This window comes from Tupaia chinensis, unplaced genomic scaffold (assembly GCF_000334495.1).
Source record: "Tupaia chinensis unplaced genomic scaffold, TupChi_1.0 Scaffold143602_1, whole genome shotgun sequence".
NCBI lineage: Eukaryota > Metazoa > Chordata > Mammalia > Scandentia > Tupaiidae > Tupaia > Tupaia belangeri.
In genome coordinates, this window is record NW_006203448.1 from 891067 (window position 1) to 909045 (window position 17979).

At 54.5% G+C, this 17979-nt stretch overlaps 1 protein-coding gene across 4 annotated transcripts; it reads left to right on the plus strand.

Annotated features, from left to right (window-relative positions):
• Window positions 1-55: 55 nt before the first annotated feature.
• On the plus strand, window positions 56-16005 carry GBGT1 (globoside alpha-1,3-N-acetylgalactosaminyltransferase 1 (FORS blood group)). 4 transcript variants are annotated; one of them, XM_006164295.3, is made up of 7 exons: window positions 56-182; window positions 7166-7348; window positions 8132-8197; window positions 12811-12861; window positions 12940-12975; window positions 13510-13644; window positions 14765-16005. In XM_006164295.3, exons 2-7 carry the CDS (start codon window positions 7278-7280, stop codon window positions 15447-15449), a joined length of 1044 nt encoding a protein of 347 aa, XP_006164357.1. In that variant the 5' UTR covers window positions 56-182; window positions 7166-7277; the 3' UTR covers window positions 15450-16005. The 4 variants fall into 4 exon arrangements, with proteins under 4 accessions (XP_006164357.1, XP_006164358.1, XP_006164355.1 ...); XM_006164296.2 differs by lacking the exon at window positions 56-182 and adding an exon at window positions 195-290; XM_006164293.3 differs by lacking the exon at window positions 56-182 and adding an exon at window positions 5149-6202.
• The last annotated feature ends 1974 nt before the right edge of the window (window positions 16006-17979 follow it).

Genomic DNA, 17979 nt, shown 5'->3' on the forward strand with positions numbered 1-17979 from the left:
GGGCCCGGGGGACCTAGGGGGGCCGCGGACTCCTTTTCCCAGTCGCGCACCCAGTCCGCCCCGCCTCCCCCAGCCCCGGAGGCCGCGCCTGGCCACTTTCGCTGTGTCCCAAGACTCCCTGGTTTCCGGGCCAGGATTCGCCCTTCGCTAGTCCAGACGGACGCCTTCGCCGGGCAGCAAAAGTGAGTCTGCACCCTGCGGCGCTCGCTCCCGCCCTCCCCTGACCTTGACCCTCGGTCCTGCCGCGATGCGGAGGGGCGCCGCAGTCCGCACTGGTTCGGAAAGTCGAGGTACGCGTCTCGCCCCGGCTTCTAGGGGGCTCCAAGCTGGGGCGGGGACGGCCCTGGTGGCCCGAGCCCTGCGGGAGGCTAACCGAGCCGGAGGTCGAGGCGCAGGCGGGGAGGACGCTGTGCGCCGGGCCGCGTGGGGAGACAGGCCTCAGGGGGAGCAGGCTTGCCAGACTCCCGAGGAAGCCGCGGCCTCGGCCCGGGACGGTCTCGCGGGCTGCGGGCGTCCGGCGCTCACTGTGGCCGGACAGCGCCCAGCGCTTTGCAGCCGTTCCCGCGTCGTGCTGGCTGTGGGGGCGGTGCGGCTGTCCCACGGCGGACCACAGCCCTCTTGGACAGGTAACACTGAGGCCGGAGAGGGCATGACTTGCCCCAAGTCGCCGAGCCAGTGAGCACTGCAGCGCGTCCCCGCCGCGTCCTGGAGAACTTCACTGCTCCTGCTGCAGGGGTTCTGACTGCAAGCTCTGGGCCCAGAACAGGCATGACAGCGGGCTTACACGGGCTGTGTGGCGGGGAGGGGCCAGGGTTTTCCTGCCTTCCTTCCAGGGATGACAGGTGGGAAAACGCTGGCAGGAGCTTTTTATACCATTTTTAATTAGGCAGAGCTGTAACATCTAGACTAGTAGCAAAAACTAAAGTGATTACAACGAGGAGGGTTATGAAGGGTTACAGGGTAATTAAAAAAAAAAAAAAGAATTATTTAACCTTTTTACTTGTTTACTTATTTTAATTTGACCAGAGAGGGACAGAGTGAGAGCAACAGAGAGAGAGAGAAAGAGAGAAAGCAAGCCACCAGGTGGAGGACTCGAATCTCGGCCCATGAGGCGGTCCAGCACACCTGCTGGCCTCCCAGGGTAACTTTTTAAAAAGAATTATTTGTTTAATCTAATTTTATTTATTATTATTACTTTTTTTGAAAATTGACCAGAATGAGAGAGGAGAAAAGTGAGAAAGCAAGCTGCCAGGGTCAGGACTTGAACCATGGTCAACAGTGTAGAAGTCCTGCACCTCAACCACCATGCCACCTGCTGGTCCCATTACAGGGTAATTCTAAGGGTGGGGAGAGTGACCATTACAACTGCGTGAGGCCTAATTCAGACTGGATGGACAGGCTTTTTTTTAGCTCTTTATATTTATTTAGTGTTCTTTAGCTTTTTTTTTTTTTTTTGGGGAGATTTTTGCTATAGGGCACGTGAGCTCACCAGAAAGACAGAGACAGAAAGAGAGAAATCACCCCCTGGGGGGATGGCCATGCAGCAATCCCTTCTCCTCCAGTCTCCTCTCGGGATCTTGGGCACGCACGCACATACACCCAGCGCAAGTTTAAGCCACCAGGTGCAGGACTCGAACCGCAGTCAGCTACATGGGAGTCCAGTGACATAGCCATTACACCAACTGCTGGTCCCTATATTTACTTAATTTTTATTTAACCATTGTTTTGGTTACTTATGGAAAACAAGGCTATTTAAAGTATTTTTTTTTTTTTTTTTTTTTTTTTTAAGAAAAGTAAAACCAAGCTAGCCTTATATTAGCTAGTCTCATTTTATTTAAAGGCTGAATTACTGGACACGAGATTTTCTTAGTGCTTCTCAAGTTTTCTGTGCCTTCAGTATCTACGTGTTGCCCAGAATGGCCGTGAAGTGTCACGCTATGTGTCAGAAGGCATGCCCAGAGCTTGCAGACGGCAGGAGAGGGTTAGCTTGCCTGTTTTTTGGGAGTCTCTTTGTAGTTTAGAAATGAGAGGAGGGCATCCAAACAGAATTTTAAAAGAGCCAGATTATTCAGGCCTGCAGCGACTTGGAAGTGAGCCAAAGGTAACAAAGTAACCATCCTATCCTGTTTCCTGGCACAATTTAGCCAGGGTGTCTTTTTTTTTTTTTTTTTTTTTTGAGAGGTTTTTGCTATAGGGTGCGTGCGTTCACCAGACAGAGAGAGACAGAGAGACAGAAAGCGAGAAATCGCCCCCCAGGGGGGATGGCCACACCGCAATCCCTTCTCCTCCTTTCTCCTCTCGGGATCTTGGGCACGCACACGCACCTGGCATGAGTTTAAGCCACCAGGTCCGGGACTCGAGCTGCAGTCGACTACATGGAGTCCGGCGACACAGCCATTATGCCAACTGCTGGTCCCAGCCAGGATAGTCCTAAATGTCTGGCTCATGCACTTAACTTGCTTTGAGCCCTGGGGTTGGTGGGCAGTGTAGAGCTTTTATTTGATTTTCAAAATCTCAGCTGCTGCCTGTGTGACAAAGACGAAGGCAGGCCCGTTGAATTTTCCCGAGCAATGCCTCGGCTACTTTTGGGGCCTTTTCTGTTCTGGTGGGGAATGCCTTAACTCAGCCCAAATGGGTGCAGACTAGAGCCAGCAGATACAGGCCCCAGCGTGGACTGACTTAGTGAAGCCCAGGTTTAGGTCCTTATGAGGGGGCTCTCCAGGGGCTGGCTTGGTCTCGGCTGTGTTGTCCCTGCTGTAGGTTCCGCATCTGCTGTTGCCATGGCTGCACAGCGTAAGGAGCTCTGGCAGCAGCAGAGCTCTAGGTTTTAGAATTGTCTGTTTTTTGCTGCGTGGTCAATCAAGTTGCTCACTATTATTATTATTATTAATAATATTATTATTATTTTGCTATAGGGTACATGCACTTGCCAGAGAGACGAAAGAAAGAAAGAAAGAAAGAAACCAGCTCCAGGGGATTGGCCATGTTGCAATCCCTTCTCCTCCGTTCTCCTCTCAGGATTTTGAGCATGCATGCACATGCGCTCGGCATGAGTTTTAAGCCACCAGATCCAGAACTCGAACTGCAATCAATTAAAATAAGTAAATAAGTAAAGTTAAGTAAAAGAATTCTTCTAAAAATTATTTTATTTAACTTTATTTATTTTAATTTGACCAGAGAGGGACCTAGTGACAGAGGGAGAGAAAGAGAGAGGGAAAGTGAGAAAGCAAGCTGCCAGGTCCAGGATTTGAACCCTGGTTAGCCATGTGGGAGTCCAGCGCCCTTAACCATGATACTACCTTAACCACCACACTACCTTCTGGCCCCAATCCTCAATTTTTTTTTTCTTTTTTTTGGGAGAGGTTTTTGCTATAGGGTGCATGCCCTCGCCAGAAAGAGAGAGAGAGACAGAGAGACAGAAAGCGAGAAATCACCCCCCAGGGGGGAATGGTCACGCCGCAATCCCTTCTCCTCCATTCTCCTCTCGGGATCTTGGGCACACAGGTACACGCACCCGGTGTGAGTTTAAGCCTCCAGGTCCGGGACTCAAACCACGGTTGACTACGTAGGAGTCCAGCGACATAGCCATTACGGTAACTGCGGTCCCTCCAATCCTCAATTTTAAAAGCCCCACATGGATGTTAGAATTTCTGAGCAAGCTCCCTTTAGAGCTCAGTGCATTCCGTCTGTAGTGACTAACTCCACACTGGGGACAAGACTCCAGTGGGGGACATGAGGATGCCAGTCATGGGCACGTATCTAGTGCCCAGGCTGCCCACATTGAAAACAGAGTTTCTTTCCAAGGCAGAGGCTCTGATCAGGGCTGTTTGCAGATCTTACCTTCGGAGAAGTTTCTAGTTTTTAGGATTCCTACAAGTGACTACTGGGTGCCATTGAAGTGAGAGTTAAAAGTTATGGTGCCTTACCAATTTTAATGACATTTCTTTTTTGGTTACCTGAGAACTTTTTAATATTTGTTCTGATCTGTGAGAGATTTGTGTGTGTGTGTGATAACAGATCAGTTTAATTCTAGCACCTGAAGCTATACAAGGGTATGCTTTATAAAGGGAACCTAAGGGGGCCGGCAGGTGGCATGGTGGTTAGGGGTGCTGAATTCCCACATGGCTGACCATAGTTCAAGTCCCAGACATGACGGCTTGCTTTCTCACTTTCTTTCTCCCTTCCCCCAACCCCCGTCAAATAGATATGAAGAATAAATAAAGTTAAATTTTAAAAAACAAAAAATAATTGACATGAACCTAAGTTCCAATAGATCCTGCAAGGAGCGGCTGAGTACTGCCAGGAGAGTGGAGCCCAGTGTACAGTTTTGATACCATATACTCTAGAGAAACCCCCTTTTTTTATTGAAATTTTTAATTATATAGTTAAGGATGGTGGGTTTTTGTTTATTTGTCTTAAAGAGATTTATGCTATATTGTGTGTGCTTGACAGAGACAGACATAGAGACAGAAAGCGAGAAATCACCTCCCTGGGGGATAGCCATGCCGCAATTCCTTCTCTATTCTCCTTTAGGGATCCTGGGCACATATGCACACACACCCAGGGTTGAGTTTGTGGGGTTTTTGTGTTTTTTTGTTTTTTGAGAGTTTTTTGTTTTTTGAGAGGTTTTTGCTATAGGGTGTGTGTGCTCGCCAGAAAGACAGAGAGAGAAAGAGAGACAGAAAGTGAGAAATCACTCCCCAGGGGAGATGGCCACGCCGTAATCCCTTCTCCTTCATTCTCCTCTTGGGGTCTTGGGCATGCACGCACATGCACCCAGTGTGAGTTTAAGCCACCAGGTTTGGGACTCAAACAGCAGTCGACTACATGGGAGTTCAGCGACATAGCCATTATGCCAACTGCTGGTCTCCGCCCAGGGTGAGTTTTAAACTGCTGTGTCAGGGACTTGAACCGTGGTTGACTACATGGAAGTCCAGTGATATAACATTATGCCATCTGCTGGTCTCAAGGTTAGTGAGTTTTAACCTTTTGTCGCCTACACTGTTAGAGTTTCTATAGTACAAAGATCCCTGATTTTTTTTATTAAAGAATTATTTAATTTTATTTATTATTATTACTGTTTTTTTTTTAATGTGACTAGAGAGAGCAGGAAAGTGAGAAAGCTAGCTGCTAGGTCCAGGACTCAAACCACAGTCAGCCATATGGGAGTTCAGCATCTCAAGCACCTACCCACCTCCCAGCCCTGAGATTTTTACTCTTCCTAAGTGTGATATTCCCAAGAGCCTCTCTCAATTAGCAGGTGGAGACAGGCCTTTAGAGCTAAAGCCCGTAAGATTTCCAGGCCCCACCAAGTCTGGAGACACTTAGTCTTCGTTTCATGACAAAAGTAATAATCCATCCAAGTTGGTCAGGGCCAGATACCTAGCAAATGGGCACGAGAGAGGGGTGGGTCCTGCCGATGCTTGGAGGAGGTTTAGACTGGAGAGCTCACAATGCCTCAGACAGAAAAGGGCCTCAGCTCTACCAGGATTCATGAGCAGAGCCCCCAGAAGGGTGGTGTGTGACAGAAGAGGTGACACAGGAGAGGCTCCTTGCTCTCTGCTAATCCAAGAAAAGACTCCTGAGACAGGTGAGTACCTCTTTTGACAAAAGGTGGCTTGAGAAAGGTTGACAAATAAGGTGTCCAGGACAAATACAGATTAGAAATGGTTTGGAAGAAGGCAATGCCAAGAGCCTGGGGACAGAAAGGCCTCTTGGACCTATGAGAAAATCCTTCCTCCCTGTCTGTCCCTCCCTGCAATGGTGTCACAAGACAGACAAGGACGGGTGTCCCCTCCAGAGAGGTGACCAATTGGGCATCTGCCTGGCCATGTCCCTCTAGGACCCCGTGGGTGCCTCTTAGTTTCGGTAGGCTGGTACAAAGTCCTGGCCTGGGGAGAGATGAGGCTCCCCCAGTGCCAAGTGCTGCCCTGAGCCTTAGGAGGTCACTTTGGCAAGCAGGCTAGGACCTGAACAGTCTCCATAGCTGGAGGCTGTGGAGCCTGCAGTCACATTCGCACTCACCCACCTTCCATTCTCCAAGTTAAGAACAGCGCCTCCCCTTTTGGGAGGTCCCTGTCTGTGGTCCTCTGACCACAGGAGGTGATTAATCTCCTCTTCCACTGTACTTGGGGGCCTGACTGGGTGTGCAGTCCCTGGGGATTTACCAGATACCAGATTACCAGACCCTGAGTGTCTTCTAGTGAGTTGGTTCCACTCTGCTTTTGAGTCCTGCTGGAGTTGGTTACTGAGGAATGTCAGACCCAGATGAAGGAGGACCTCGTTCTACCCGGGGCCCTCCATTCCACAGGTCTCCACTGACCCAGTGACTCAGGGGCCAGCAGCTGGCTTCCCGGCTGGGAACCAGAAGTGTTGTAACAGCAGACTGCAGGGAGACCAGGTGCCACCCGGGGAGCAGGGGAGCTGGGACTTAGAGCCAGGGCGCCCAGGAGCGAGCACTCTAAGCTCTGGGTCAGGAACGTGCGGCAGCAGGCTCACGAGGGTGAGGGCTGGAGGGCTCCGAGCGAGCGGAGCGGAGCGGAGAGGGAGGGCCCTTTGTGCTTGGGGAAGTTTGGTTTGACTGAAGGCTGATCTTGCTGTCTGTGGTCTGTCCGGTCAGACTGGCTTGGGCCAGTCTAGCTAGCTGGTCTGCAGCTGCAGGCTCAGGGGCTCACAGGCAGATCATGAGACAGCACTTTCCTGGGCATTGTGCTTTATAGAAGCAGAACAGCACTGGGTTAGGCCCTTACAGAGAGAAAAACTAATGGAAAGAAAGGCAACAAAATTCCCCACAGAACAAAGTCCTTAGGGCTCCCCCCAGCTGAGGGACTCTGCCTGATTTCAGGTGTCCTGGCCCTGGCCCTGGCCAGTCTCCCTCCAAGCCCTGCCTTCGTCTGCTCTCCCAGCCACCCCCCACCACCGGAGGGATTGGGGGGGACCCAGGAGCCAGAGGAGTGGGCACAGCCGGCAGAACCGGCCCTGGCCCCTCTCCCAAGGACAGCCGGTGCTCTGCCTGAGTGATGAACCACTGCCATGCTCCCCAGAGCTGCCAGCGCTGAGGCTGCCCCCCCACACACACACACCTGGAGAGGCCTGGGAGCCCTGGGCTGGGGGCAGGGCTGCAGGGGTGGAGCCTCTGCTCCAAGACAAGAACATTCCTTTGTAGGTGTCTTGGACCTCAGAGACTCAGGCTCAGAGCCCACAGCCCTAGGAAGGGAGGGCTGGAGTCCCCAAGGTCTGCTGGTCCGTGCAGGTGCCTGGGATCAGGTGCCCCCACAATGAAACACAGAAGACTGGCCCTGGGCTTGGGGCTCTGCCTGCTGGCTGGCACGGTCCTGCGTCTCCTGTGGTGAGTCAGCCCCACGGTCCACCATCACCCAGGACTACTGTCCCACGACCTCGGCTCACCTGTCCTCCAGCCCTAGCCCCAGCAAGCCTCAACTAGCTTCGCTTGGCTCCTGAACTTTGCCTTCACTGGCCGCCCGGCCTCTGACTCACTCTGTCCTCTCTCTTGATCATCCTTTGACCTGTGTTGACGAAGAACCCCTACTCATGCCTCCAGATTTACCCCTGTCCTGTGTCGTCCTGGGGTTGCCCCTGCCCACTGTTGTGTGGGGGCCTAGCACCAAGAATATACATGCCAGGGCCAGCCGATGGCGTGGAGGTTAAGGCGACTGGATCTCACGTGGCTGGCTACATGGTTCAAGTCACAGACCCAGTGGCTTGAAAACATACTCACACATGGGGTGTGGATATATGCATACCCAAGTCCTGAGAGGAGGATGGAGGAGACGGGATTGCAGCGTGGCCATCCCCCTTGGGGTGCTTTCTCCCTCTCCCTCTCCCTCCTCTGCAAGCACATGCATCCTATAGCAAACTATAGAATAAGATGAAAATGTATGCATGCGTGCCCCAGGCATGAACGACTCCATGGCTGAATGAATGACTGCGTGCCAGGCCCTGTGTTGCGTGTGGGAGACACCAGGAGGCTTTGTCCTCCAACGTCAGCCCGACACAGAGACTGGCAGGGACTCCCAGCATGCACTGCGGAGGCCTTCGTGCTCAGGGATGTGTGCCCAGTGGGTTTCAGCCTCTGGGGCCGAGTGGAGTCACGAGGTGCTTTTCCTCCCAGGGTGTATGTCGAGAACTGGCTGCCGGTCTCCTATGTCTCCTATTACCTCCCCTGTCCAGAGATCTTGTAAGTACGGGGCTAGGGCGGTGGGGACCTGTGGGGCAGTTGGGCAGACAGGGTAGTTCTCAAGGCCACTTTGTTCCTGGGACCTGAGCTCAGGGTTGTGGTAAGTACAGTGGCATCTAGGTCATTTATGGGCTACTGCAATGTGGAGTGGAATTCTCGTTGAGTCTTCGAGCATCCTCCCACCACACACAGTCTGGACGTGGGACACAGCTCTGAGTCGCACTTGTGACATCTGTAAAATAGCACGGTAGAGTGCCTCTCCTGGGCCACTGCGTGTTTAACTGGATGACACCTGAGAGCCTGGTAGTGGCCCTGGTCCATAACAGGTGCTCAGTGAACAGTGCTTTTAGGACTTGATCTTTTTGCTCAGTTTTGGGTCCTGTATGGATTCAAGGAACAGACAACGTGCGATTGGCCAGTCACATAATGACTCTGATATCCTGACAGTTAAAAAAGTGGGTTGGGGGGCCAGCAAGTGCTGGACTCCCACATGGCCGACCACGTCTCGGACCTGGTGGCTTGCTTTCTCACTTCTCTCTCTCTGTGTGTCTCTCTGATCAAACTGGAAAATAATAATGATCATAACAATAAATAAAGTTAAATAAAATAATTATTTTTTAAAAAAAGTGGGTTGGGGGGCCAGCTGGTGGTGTGGTAGTTAAGATGGCTGGATCTCATATGGCCAATCATGCAGTTGAGTCCTAGACCCAGCTGCTTGAAAAACACAGTGGGCACACGTGCATATATATATGCCCAAAATCCTGAGAGGAGAATGGAGGACAAGGATTGCGGTGTGGCCCTCCTACCCCAGCGTGTGGGGGGTGCTTTCACGCTCTCTCTTTCCCTGTCTCTCTCCAATGAGCGCATGCACCCTGTAGCAAATTGAAAAAACAGCGAGAGGGTTAGAACACTCTCAGCAGTGCATCTTGGTGGCCCCAGGGCCTTTGTTTCCTCGATGGCTCTAAAGGAAAGCTGAGCATCCAGATTATAGGCCACTACTCAACAATGAGGCATGTCTTAATATTATAAACACAAATTATAGCAAATTAGGAAACTGGAAAACAGAAAAGATGAAAGAAAAAGAAAACCCTGTCATCCCATGTACTCTCACCTCTCTGAATTGTATTCTAACTCCCAAGTTTGTTGTTGGCTTGTTTGCTGTGCCTTTTTTATTTTTTTAGGTGGGGGAGAGATTTTTGTTTTAGGGTGTGTGTGCTCACTGGAGAGAGAGAGAGACAAAGAGATACAAAGTGAGAAATCACCCCCCAGGGGGTTGGCCACGCTGCAATCCCTTCTCCTCCATTCTCCTCTTGGGATTTTGGGCACACATGCACATGTGACCAGCATGAGTTTTAAGCCACCTGCTCTGGGACTCGAACCGTGGTCGATTATGTGGGAGTCCAGTGACATAACCATTATGCCATCTGTTGGTCCCTGTTGTGCTTTTTTAAAGTTCTTTTCTTTATTTCTTCCATGAGAGAGAGAGACACAGAGACAGGCACCCCTAAAAGGGTCCTCACTCTGCGATTTTTCCCCAGCGTCAGCTGGCCTGAGTCACAGGTACGCCACCTGGCATGGCCAGGAAGGTCCATGGATGTGAACCCAGAATCCTTGGCATGTGGGTCCACCACCTGGCCCGTTCGCTGTTCTTTCCAGTTGAACAGGGTACATATTTGCATAGCTTTCTAAGCAAAATAGCCTGCTTGCTGTTGAATGCCATTACTTTTCGCATTTTTCACCCTGTTATCCCAGAACTAAGTTGCTTTCTCTGTGAGTGACCCCGCTCTGTCACTATTGTCTTACTCCATGAGGCTGGCTTCCAGTTCCTCCTCGCCCTTCTTTACCAACACCTGTTGGGCATGGAGGGGTCTCCAGTTCCCCAGTGCTCTAAATTAGTTTGTGATGAGCAGCTGTGAGGACGTAACCCTCACTCCATCTTAGATATCAGTTCCTGCAGATACGTTCCCTTCCTAGGCCAGAGCAGGTGGCAGGTTCTTGACTCAGCTCAACAGGCTTTGTTCCGGAAGGATTGTAAGTCATCACACCCTCATGCAGATACCCCTGGCTCAGCAGCACCCACTCAGACCACCCTCACATTACCCTGGACTGGCGCTGGGACTATGAGGTGCTACAAAAATTAAAAAAAGAACCCACCTTGCTGGTTTGAGAGGCAGGAAACACCGTCTGCCTGGCTTCGATTCATTTCTTTGATTCCTAGTGATACCCCCATTCCCCACGCCTTCCTGTGAGTTAGGTGTCCTCCGTGAGATGCACGCGGTGCCACCTTCTGGCTCTGGTCTGCTGTGATTTCTCTGTCGTTCCCTTTGGCCAAGAACATCTGCTATGCTCTTTTTTTTTTCTTTCTATTTTCTTTGGAGAGGTTTTTGCTATAGGGCGCGTGCACTCACCAGAAAGACAGAGAGAGACAGAGAGACAGAAAGCGAGAAATCACCCCCCCAGGGGGGATGGTCACGCTGCAGTCCCTTCTCCATTCTCCTCTCGGAATCTTGGGCACACACGCACACGCACCCGGTGTGAGTTTTAAGCCACCGGGTCTGGGACTTGAACCGCGGTCGACTACATGGGAGTCCAGCGACATAGCCATTACGCTAACTGCTGGTTCCCTCCTCCGTTCTCCTCTTGGGATCTTGGGCACGCACGCACATGTGCCCCGCTGTAGTTTAAGCCACTGGGTCTAGGACTCGAACCGTGGTCGGCTACATGGGAGTCCAGCGACATAGCCATTATGCTAACTGCTGGTCCCGTGCTATGCTCTTGTTTTCTTTCCAGTTTGCCTTTTGGTTTTACTGAATTACTTTTTTTTTTTTTAAGGTTTTTGTTGTAAGGTATGTGCGCTCACTGCAGATGGTGTCGTGGTTACATTGTTGGACTCCCAAATGCTTGATTACAGTTTGAATTCCGGACCTGGGGCCTTGAAAGTCATGCCAGCCACGTGTGCATGAGTGCCCAAGATCCCAGAAGGAGAATAGAAGAGATGGGATTGTGGCGTGAATATCTCTCTTAGGGGGTGATTTCTCACTTTCCTTCTTACTGTCTCTGTCTCTCCAGCAAGTACATGTGCTCTATAACAAAAAACTTAAAAAAAAAAGAAAAAAATAATTAGTTAAAATGGTAAATGCTGGGGCTGGTAGGTGGTGTGGTGGTTAAGGTACTGGACTTCTACATGGTCGACCGTGGTTCAAGTCTCAGACCTGAGGCTTGCTTTCTTACTCTCCCTCTCTGGTCAAATTGAAGAATAATAAACAAACAAACAGATAAATTGAATTAAATACTTACTTAAAAAATAAAATAAAATGGTAAATGTTATGTTTAGCACATATGTATATACACACACTTTTTTTTTTTTTTCATTTTTGCTATAGTGCACATGTGCTCACCAGAGAGAGAGAGAGTGAAGAATCATCCTCCAGGAGGGTTGGCCACGCTGCAGTCTTCCCTCCTCCAGTCTCCTCTCAAGATTTTGGGCATGCATGCACACGTGTCCAGTGTGATTTTTCAAGCCCCCAGGTGCAGGACTTAAACTGCTCAATCAGCCATGTGGGATCCAGGGCCTTAACCTCTACACTACCTGACAGTTTACTGCAAACAAACAAACAAACAAACAAAACAAAAAAACAAATCCATAGACTAAAAAGGTAGGGAAACTCAAGGAGACTCAGGCCATCTCGCTCTGTGTGACGTATTAAAAACTCTGAAGCCAGCCGGCCGTGCCATCTGGGGCCTGGGGGCTGACGCAGTCCTCTTCTGCACTGGCTGACACGTTGGCTGGCAGGCCTCACTTCCACCCCTGCGGTAACACGGCAACACCGAGTGGTTTATTGTCCTGCTTTCATGAGGGAGGACCCCCAACCTGTGGGCCCACGCCCCTCCCAGCTGGTGGTGAACTGGAGGTGAGCTGGCCTGACCCTGCAGCCCACCACCTCCTTCTCAAGGACTCTTCTTACTTTTGGCTGTGGAGGTGAGCAGACGTGGGCAGCGTGGCCGCCGGGAGGTGGCCGGGATGCCTGGCCGCCCGGGCCCGTCCTGCTGCTGATGGCCGGGAGCTCTTGCTCACAAGCCGTGTGGCGACTTTGGTTGCCCTTTTTACAGGCGAGGAAAGGCGGGCGTGCCAGTTGGGCTTCCGCTAGAGAAACAACCAGTAAGAGCCAGGGAGGCAGGGAGGCAGGTGGGCCAGCGGACCGGTAGCTTTCCCTCCAGGAACTGGCCTGTCCGGGCCCAGCCTCATGGGCCAGGGAGGCAGGTGGGGCAGGCTTGCGTGGGCCGGTGCCCTCAGGACCGCACGCTGCAGTTTGCGGAGAGGTCTCTTCAGAGAAAGCTCAGTTCTGTTCGCAAGGCCTTTCAGCAGATGGGATCAGTCCCACCCAGGCTGTGGATATGGTTGAAAACCCGTTAGCCTTGGAGCCAAGCAGCTCTGGGTTCGGATCACGGCCTGGCCACTTACTGACCTTGGATAGGCCACCTTGGTAGGAGCCCCTGTCCCTCTATAAAGCGGGCAGAGCTGCGGGAAGATCTGAGGGTCTCCATGTCCCTGAGGGTACTGGGTATACCCTCCCTGCAGCCCCACACTGATGGCTCCTTCGGTTTCTCACCAGCACCATGAAGCTGCAGGACCGAGGGGAGAAGCCATTCCAGCCGGGGGCACGGTAAGGAGATGTCATGTCCTGCTCTGAGGCCCTGGGCTGGGAGCCGCCTCCCTCACCACTGGCCCCTCTCGGTTACAGGCCACAGTACCCTCAGCCCAAGCTGCTGGAGCACAGGTAGGCGCTGTGGAGACAAAGGCCTGGTGGGGCTGGAGGGAGTGGCCGAGGTCAGGATGGCCTGGGGCCCAGTGACCTGGGATGTGGAAAGACATAGGCTGGACGTCAGGGACCCAAAGCCCCAGCCCAGCTCCGTTGGTAGTTGCATGACCTCGGGTAGGTCACCCAGCTGTTCGGCCTTTTCCTGCACAGGTGGATAATCTTAATACCCACCTCACAGGTTCGAGGACCAGGTGAGCCGGTGCTGTGACGAGCTTGGTCCGTTGTTAAAGCTGAGGTGGCCGTGGCTTTGTCAATGCACCGGGTGCTCAGTGCACGGGGAGCATCGGGCCCTCTGGACACGCAGTGCGTGTGAGGCCCACCCCCACCCACCCCCATCCCTGGAGACTGCCGCTCTTATGCCAGGAAGCATGGCCCAGAGGCAGGGACCACGGTGCTCCAGAACACACAGCAGGGGAGGCAGGGCCGTGAGGAGACCTAGGCTTTTGCAAGGAGAAGGTCTCCGTGCCCACTGCCTGCCCTGCTGCCTGCCAGGCCCTCGGAGCTGCTGACGCTCACGCCCTGGCTGGCGCCTATCGTCTCCGAGGGAACCTTCAACCCGGAGCTTCTGCAGAGCATCTACCAGCCTCTGAACCTGACGGTGGGGGTCACGCTGTTTGCCGTGGGGAAGTGAGTAGCGACTGGGCGGGGCGGGGTCTCCTGGAGCCATGGCACTCATGGTCTGGGGGAGACGGGACCTGCACCCTGGTCTGCTGGGCATAGGGAGGCTCTGAGCAGGAGCTGTGCCGGTGGAAGGCGCAGAGTGACAGTGGAGGGGGCTTCCTGGGGGCAGGGGGTCTGGCCCTGGCATGGAAAGGAAGGAGAGGGAACCGCAGGCGCTTAGTCAGGGGCCGCTGTCCCCACTCCTTGCTCCCCTGCTCCTCTCCTCTGCGTTCCCCCTCCCTGGCCCTGCCTGGCCAACCCTTTAGGGATCTCTGCCTGGCAACTTCCCTCTGGTCCCTTCCTGGGACTCCTGAGACAGGGACCAGGATGGGGCCCCAAGGCCTAAAGCACTGACCAGATGACAAATGCACCACCCGTGGTCAGATGACCTCCCCTGTCCAATCAGCTGTGGCCTGGGGCGGTCCGTGCGGTGTGCACGTGGTGCACTGACCCCAGCGCAGCCATGACTTGCCTGCCCTTGACCCAGCCACTTACCTGCTTCTTGGCCACTTCCTCGTTCTGACCTCGGGGTGTCTGTCTATAAAACAGGCACGTTTATAGGCAGTGTGTGAAGCGCCAGAAGAGAGAGAGCTCTTAGAGCGCTGCCTGGCACTTACTGAGTGTTTAGTAGAAGTTTGGTTTGGGGCCAGCTGGGGGTGTGGTGGTTAAGGCGGCTGTGTCCCCCATGGCCAGCTGCATGGTTTGAGTCCTGGACCCCATGGTTTGAAAAACTGGGCGCATGTGTATGCATACCCCAAATCCCAGAAGGAGGAATGGAGGAGAAGGGGTATGGTATGATAGCCCCCCAGGGGGGTGCTTTCTCACTTTCTTTCTCTCCCCCCCCTTTTCTCTCTTCAGTGAGCACACATGTCCCCTAGCAAGTTGGGAAAAAAAGTTAGCTTTATGAGAGTCAGCATCGGGCCCTTCTTATAGTGTAAAGAGCTCAGTACTAGAATTGTGGAAATCTGACCTCGAGGACCCCAAGGGCCAGGCCTCTAGAGGTGGGGAGCTGGCCTGGCCAACTGCAGAGGGGACCCTGGCGGCAGCCCTGCTGGGCAACAGTGAATGAAGGGGTTGCAATCACCAGGTACACCAGCTTCGTCCAGCGCTTCCTGGAGTCAGCTGAGAAGTTCTTCATGTGCGGTTATCGGGTACACTACTACGTGTTCACCCACGACCCCACGGCCATTCCCTGGGTTCCGCTGGGCCCTGACCGGCTCCTCAGCGTCATCCCCATCCATGGTCACTCCCACTGGAAGGAGATCTCCACGCGCCGGATGGAGACCATCAGCAGGCACATTGCCGAGAGGGCACACCGGGAGGTGGACTACCTCTTCTGCCTCGATGTGGACATGGAGTTCCGGAACCCCTGGGGCCCTGAAACCCTGGGGGACCTGGTGGCTGCCATTCACCCTGGCTACTACACTACACCCCGCCGGCACTTCCCCTACGAGCGGAGGCCTCTTTCCACAGCCTTTGTGGCAGATGACGAGGGGGACTTCTATTATGGTGGGGCAGTCTTTGGAGGGCAGGTGGCCAAAGTATACGAGTTTACCAGTGGCTGCCACATGGGTATCCTGGCAGACAAGGCCAATGGGCTCATGGCAGCCTGGCAGGAGGAGAGCCACCTGAACCGCCGCTTCATCTGGTACAAGCCGTCCAAGGTGCTGTCCCCTGAGTACCTCTGGGATGACACGAAGCCCCAGCCGCCCGACCTGAAGCTGATCCGCTTCTCTACGCTGGACAAGAATATCAAGTGGCTAAGAGACTGACGCCCAGGGGGCCCCCCATGGGTGGGGACCCAGAGCTCTGCAGCACCTGCACCACAGCCTCACTGCTCCACGCACCGCGTTCTGCCCACCTGTCAGAACTCAGCTGGGAGATGGGTGTGGAAGGGCACTGGGCACTGCTCGGAGCTCCATCAATGGGGGTACAGAGACCACAGCATGGTGTGGCCCAAGAGTAGCTGATAGGCAGGAGGAAGGCGAGGGATTCCGAAAGGCAGAGCCTGGGCTGTCGTGTCTAGCTCAGCGAAAGTGGCAGCATTCTGCTCTGCTGGTTCCATTTTGTTGCATGTAACCCCAGAGTCACACTTCCAAAGTCACAGCGTGAGAGGAGCCCGGACCCTGTCCCTGCATGATGGTGTCCCCCAGCACACGTGGCCAGTTCCTCACTCAAGACCTCAGAGCCAGCCTGTGAAGTGGACCAAGTCTAGGCGTCTCCGCTCTCCTGCATCCCAGGCGGGGCCACTCCTGGGGACCAGCACGTCCTTGGTGAGAGTTCTGGGCGGTTTTTAGTAAAGGTGTGTGCTGGTCTCTGACCAGGGGTTTTCCACCTGACGTCTGAGTATGTCTTATTGGCACAGGGTACAGGCGGTTCAGGGTAGGGGTGGCCTCCAGTTACTCCAGAAACTCTGGTCCGAAGCACAGTGCTGCAGATTTCATTCCAATCCTGGGAGTCCGGGAAGGAGGCGCACTGGCAGCTCTTCTGCACTCCCAGCTACTGTTGAGGGGGCAGAGCCCCTCAGCTGGAGAGCCCTGGGGGCTCCTGGTCCTGAGCACAGGACCTATCTCGGCCATCCTGCATCTGAGGTGCCCTTGGCCCTGTAGGCATGGGCCTCCAAGGAGTGGTGCAGCTTGGGAATGGGGCGCCTGCCTGGGTGGCAGAGGGGGGCGGGTGTGGGTTCAGGCATGGTGGCCTGGTGCCCACTCCTGGGGCAGCAGCATCTTTTCTATGGAAGGAAGAGCCAGAAGGCAGATTGGCGATACTTGTCATGCCCGCGCAGGAGGCACCACCCACCTAGTCACCCCAGTGTCGCTGGGGGCCAGTGCTGACCCCCTCTTCCTGCAACCTGTGGTTTGGCTGGCGAGCAGGGATAGGTCCCAGAGTGGGCAGAGTGACCAGTGTGAGGACACAGCCTGGGCTGGGGAGGACCCAAAGTAGGGGGCAGCCCTGGTTCTTCCTGGGTAGGAGATCAAGATGGAGACATGGCTTCCGTGTCCCAGCAGGGGGAGGACCTGCCAGAACTGCCCCTGGACCCAGCGGTGTGGTCTTTGCAGCAGGGCACTGCCTTCAACCGCTGCCTTTGGAGCAGAGGCCCCTGGAAGTGGTCCAGAAGGACTGAGAGGCGGCAACCCTGAGGCCCAGGCAGGATCAGCCTAGCAGGGAGCATGGTGCGCCCAGCTCATGTGCCCTCACGGGCTGGGAAGCACTGATCCATTTTCAATAGAGGAAACGGGCTTTGGGGATTCCACACACGGGCTTGCCTCCCACGGGGCCAGGCTGTGGCCCAGCAGTGGGCTTGAAGCAGCTCAGCTGATCCCAAAGGCTGTGCTCTGCACAAGGGCCCCCGAGGAGGTGGCCTCTGAACCCAGCCTGAAGGGGAGGGACACTGGGCAGGGTGCTCTGAAGGGCAAGGCTGGCTGGGGTCCCTGGGGAAGGAGGGTCCAGGAGGCTGGTGGTGGGGTACCTTTGGAGAGGGTATCTGGACCAGATCACCCAGGGCTCTGAGTGATAGACAAGGAGCTGGGGTCACCGGATCTGTCCCTGTAGGAGATGAAGGTGCACAAAGTGTCAGGCTCACGTCACCAGGCCGGGGAAAGGCCTGGGATCAGTGCAGGGAGAGGTGACAGTGAAGAACAATGTGTCCCGCACACACGGCTGGGCTGTCACTCAGCCCTGGGCCTTGAGGGCTGGTACCACTCCTCAGTGAAAAGCGGGGCAGAACCCTAGGAAGGGGTCCCATATCAAATGTCCACTCCCAGTACTTGCTCAGTTCTGGTCTTGGGGCCCCTCCTTCCAGGTTCCCATCAACCCCTTTATCTAGGGCTGCCACTAGGGACAGGCAAAGCCTTGTGTCCCTGAGTCCTGCCAGAGAAGACAAGGTTGGGGCTGGGGGCACCTGACTTTCCCTCCCAGTGTTCACTGCTGCTCCGCCTCCCCTGGCCCCAGCCGGCCCACAGCGGAGTCCTTGCAGGTGGCATCTGTGTACCGGGCTCTCTTCGCGCACTGGCACGGCTGTTCTCTCCTGGCTGGGATGCGGGTGGCCTAGGCTGGTGGGGAGCACAGAGCCGACTGCCAGGACCGAAGCACACGTGAGACCGACCTGCGGGGCACTAGGTGCAGGGCACTTAGAGCATGGCGCGTGCGCGCGGCAAGGCGGAGTCACGTGCACGCGGCCCCGCGCAGGCCCGTGGCGCGCGCTGGCCTTGGACCCGAGACCAGCTGCTCTCCCGGGCTTCCCGCGTCCCCGCGAAGAAGGGAGGCTCGAGCGCGCGCCCGAGCTCGCGCCGCGGGCCCGCC

Coding starts and splice junctions, on each gene's coding strand:
- GBGT1 (XM_006164295.3), top strand. CDS start 7,278: ATGAAACACAGAAGACTGGCCCTGGGCTTGGGGCTCTGCCTGCTGGCT. Junction 12,976..13,509: donor CCCAAGCTGCTGGAGCACAG/GTAGGCGCTGTG, acceptor GCTGCCTGCCAG/GCCCTCGGAGCTGCTGACGC. Junction 13,645..14,764: donor ACGCTGTTTGCCGTGGGGAA/GTGAGTAGCGAC, acceptor TGCAATCACCAG/GTACACCAGCTTCGTCCAGC.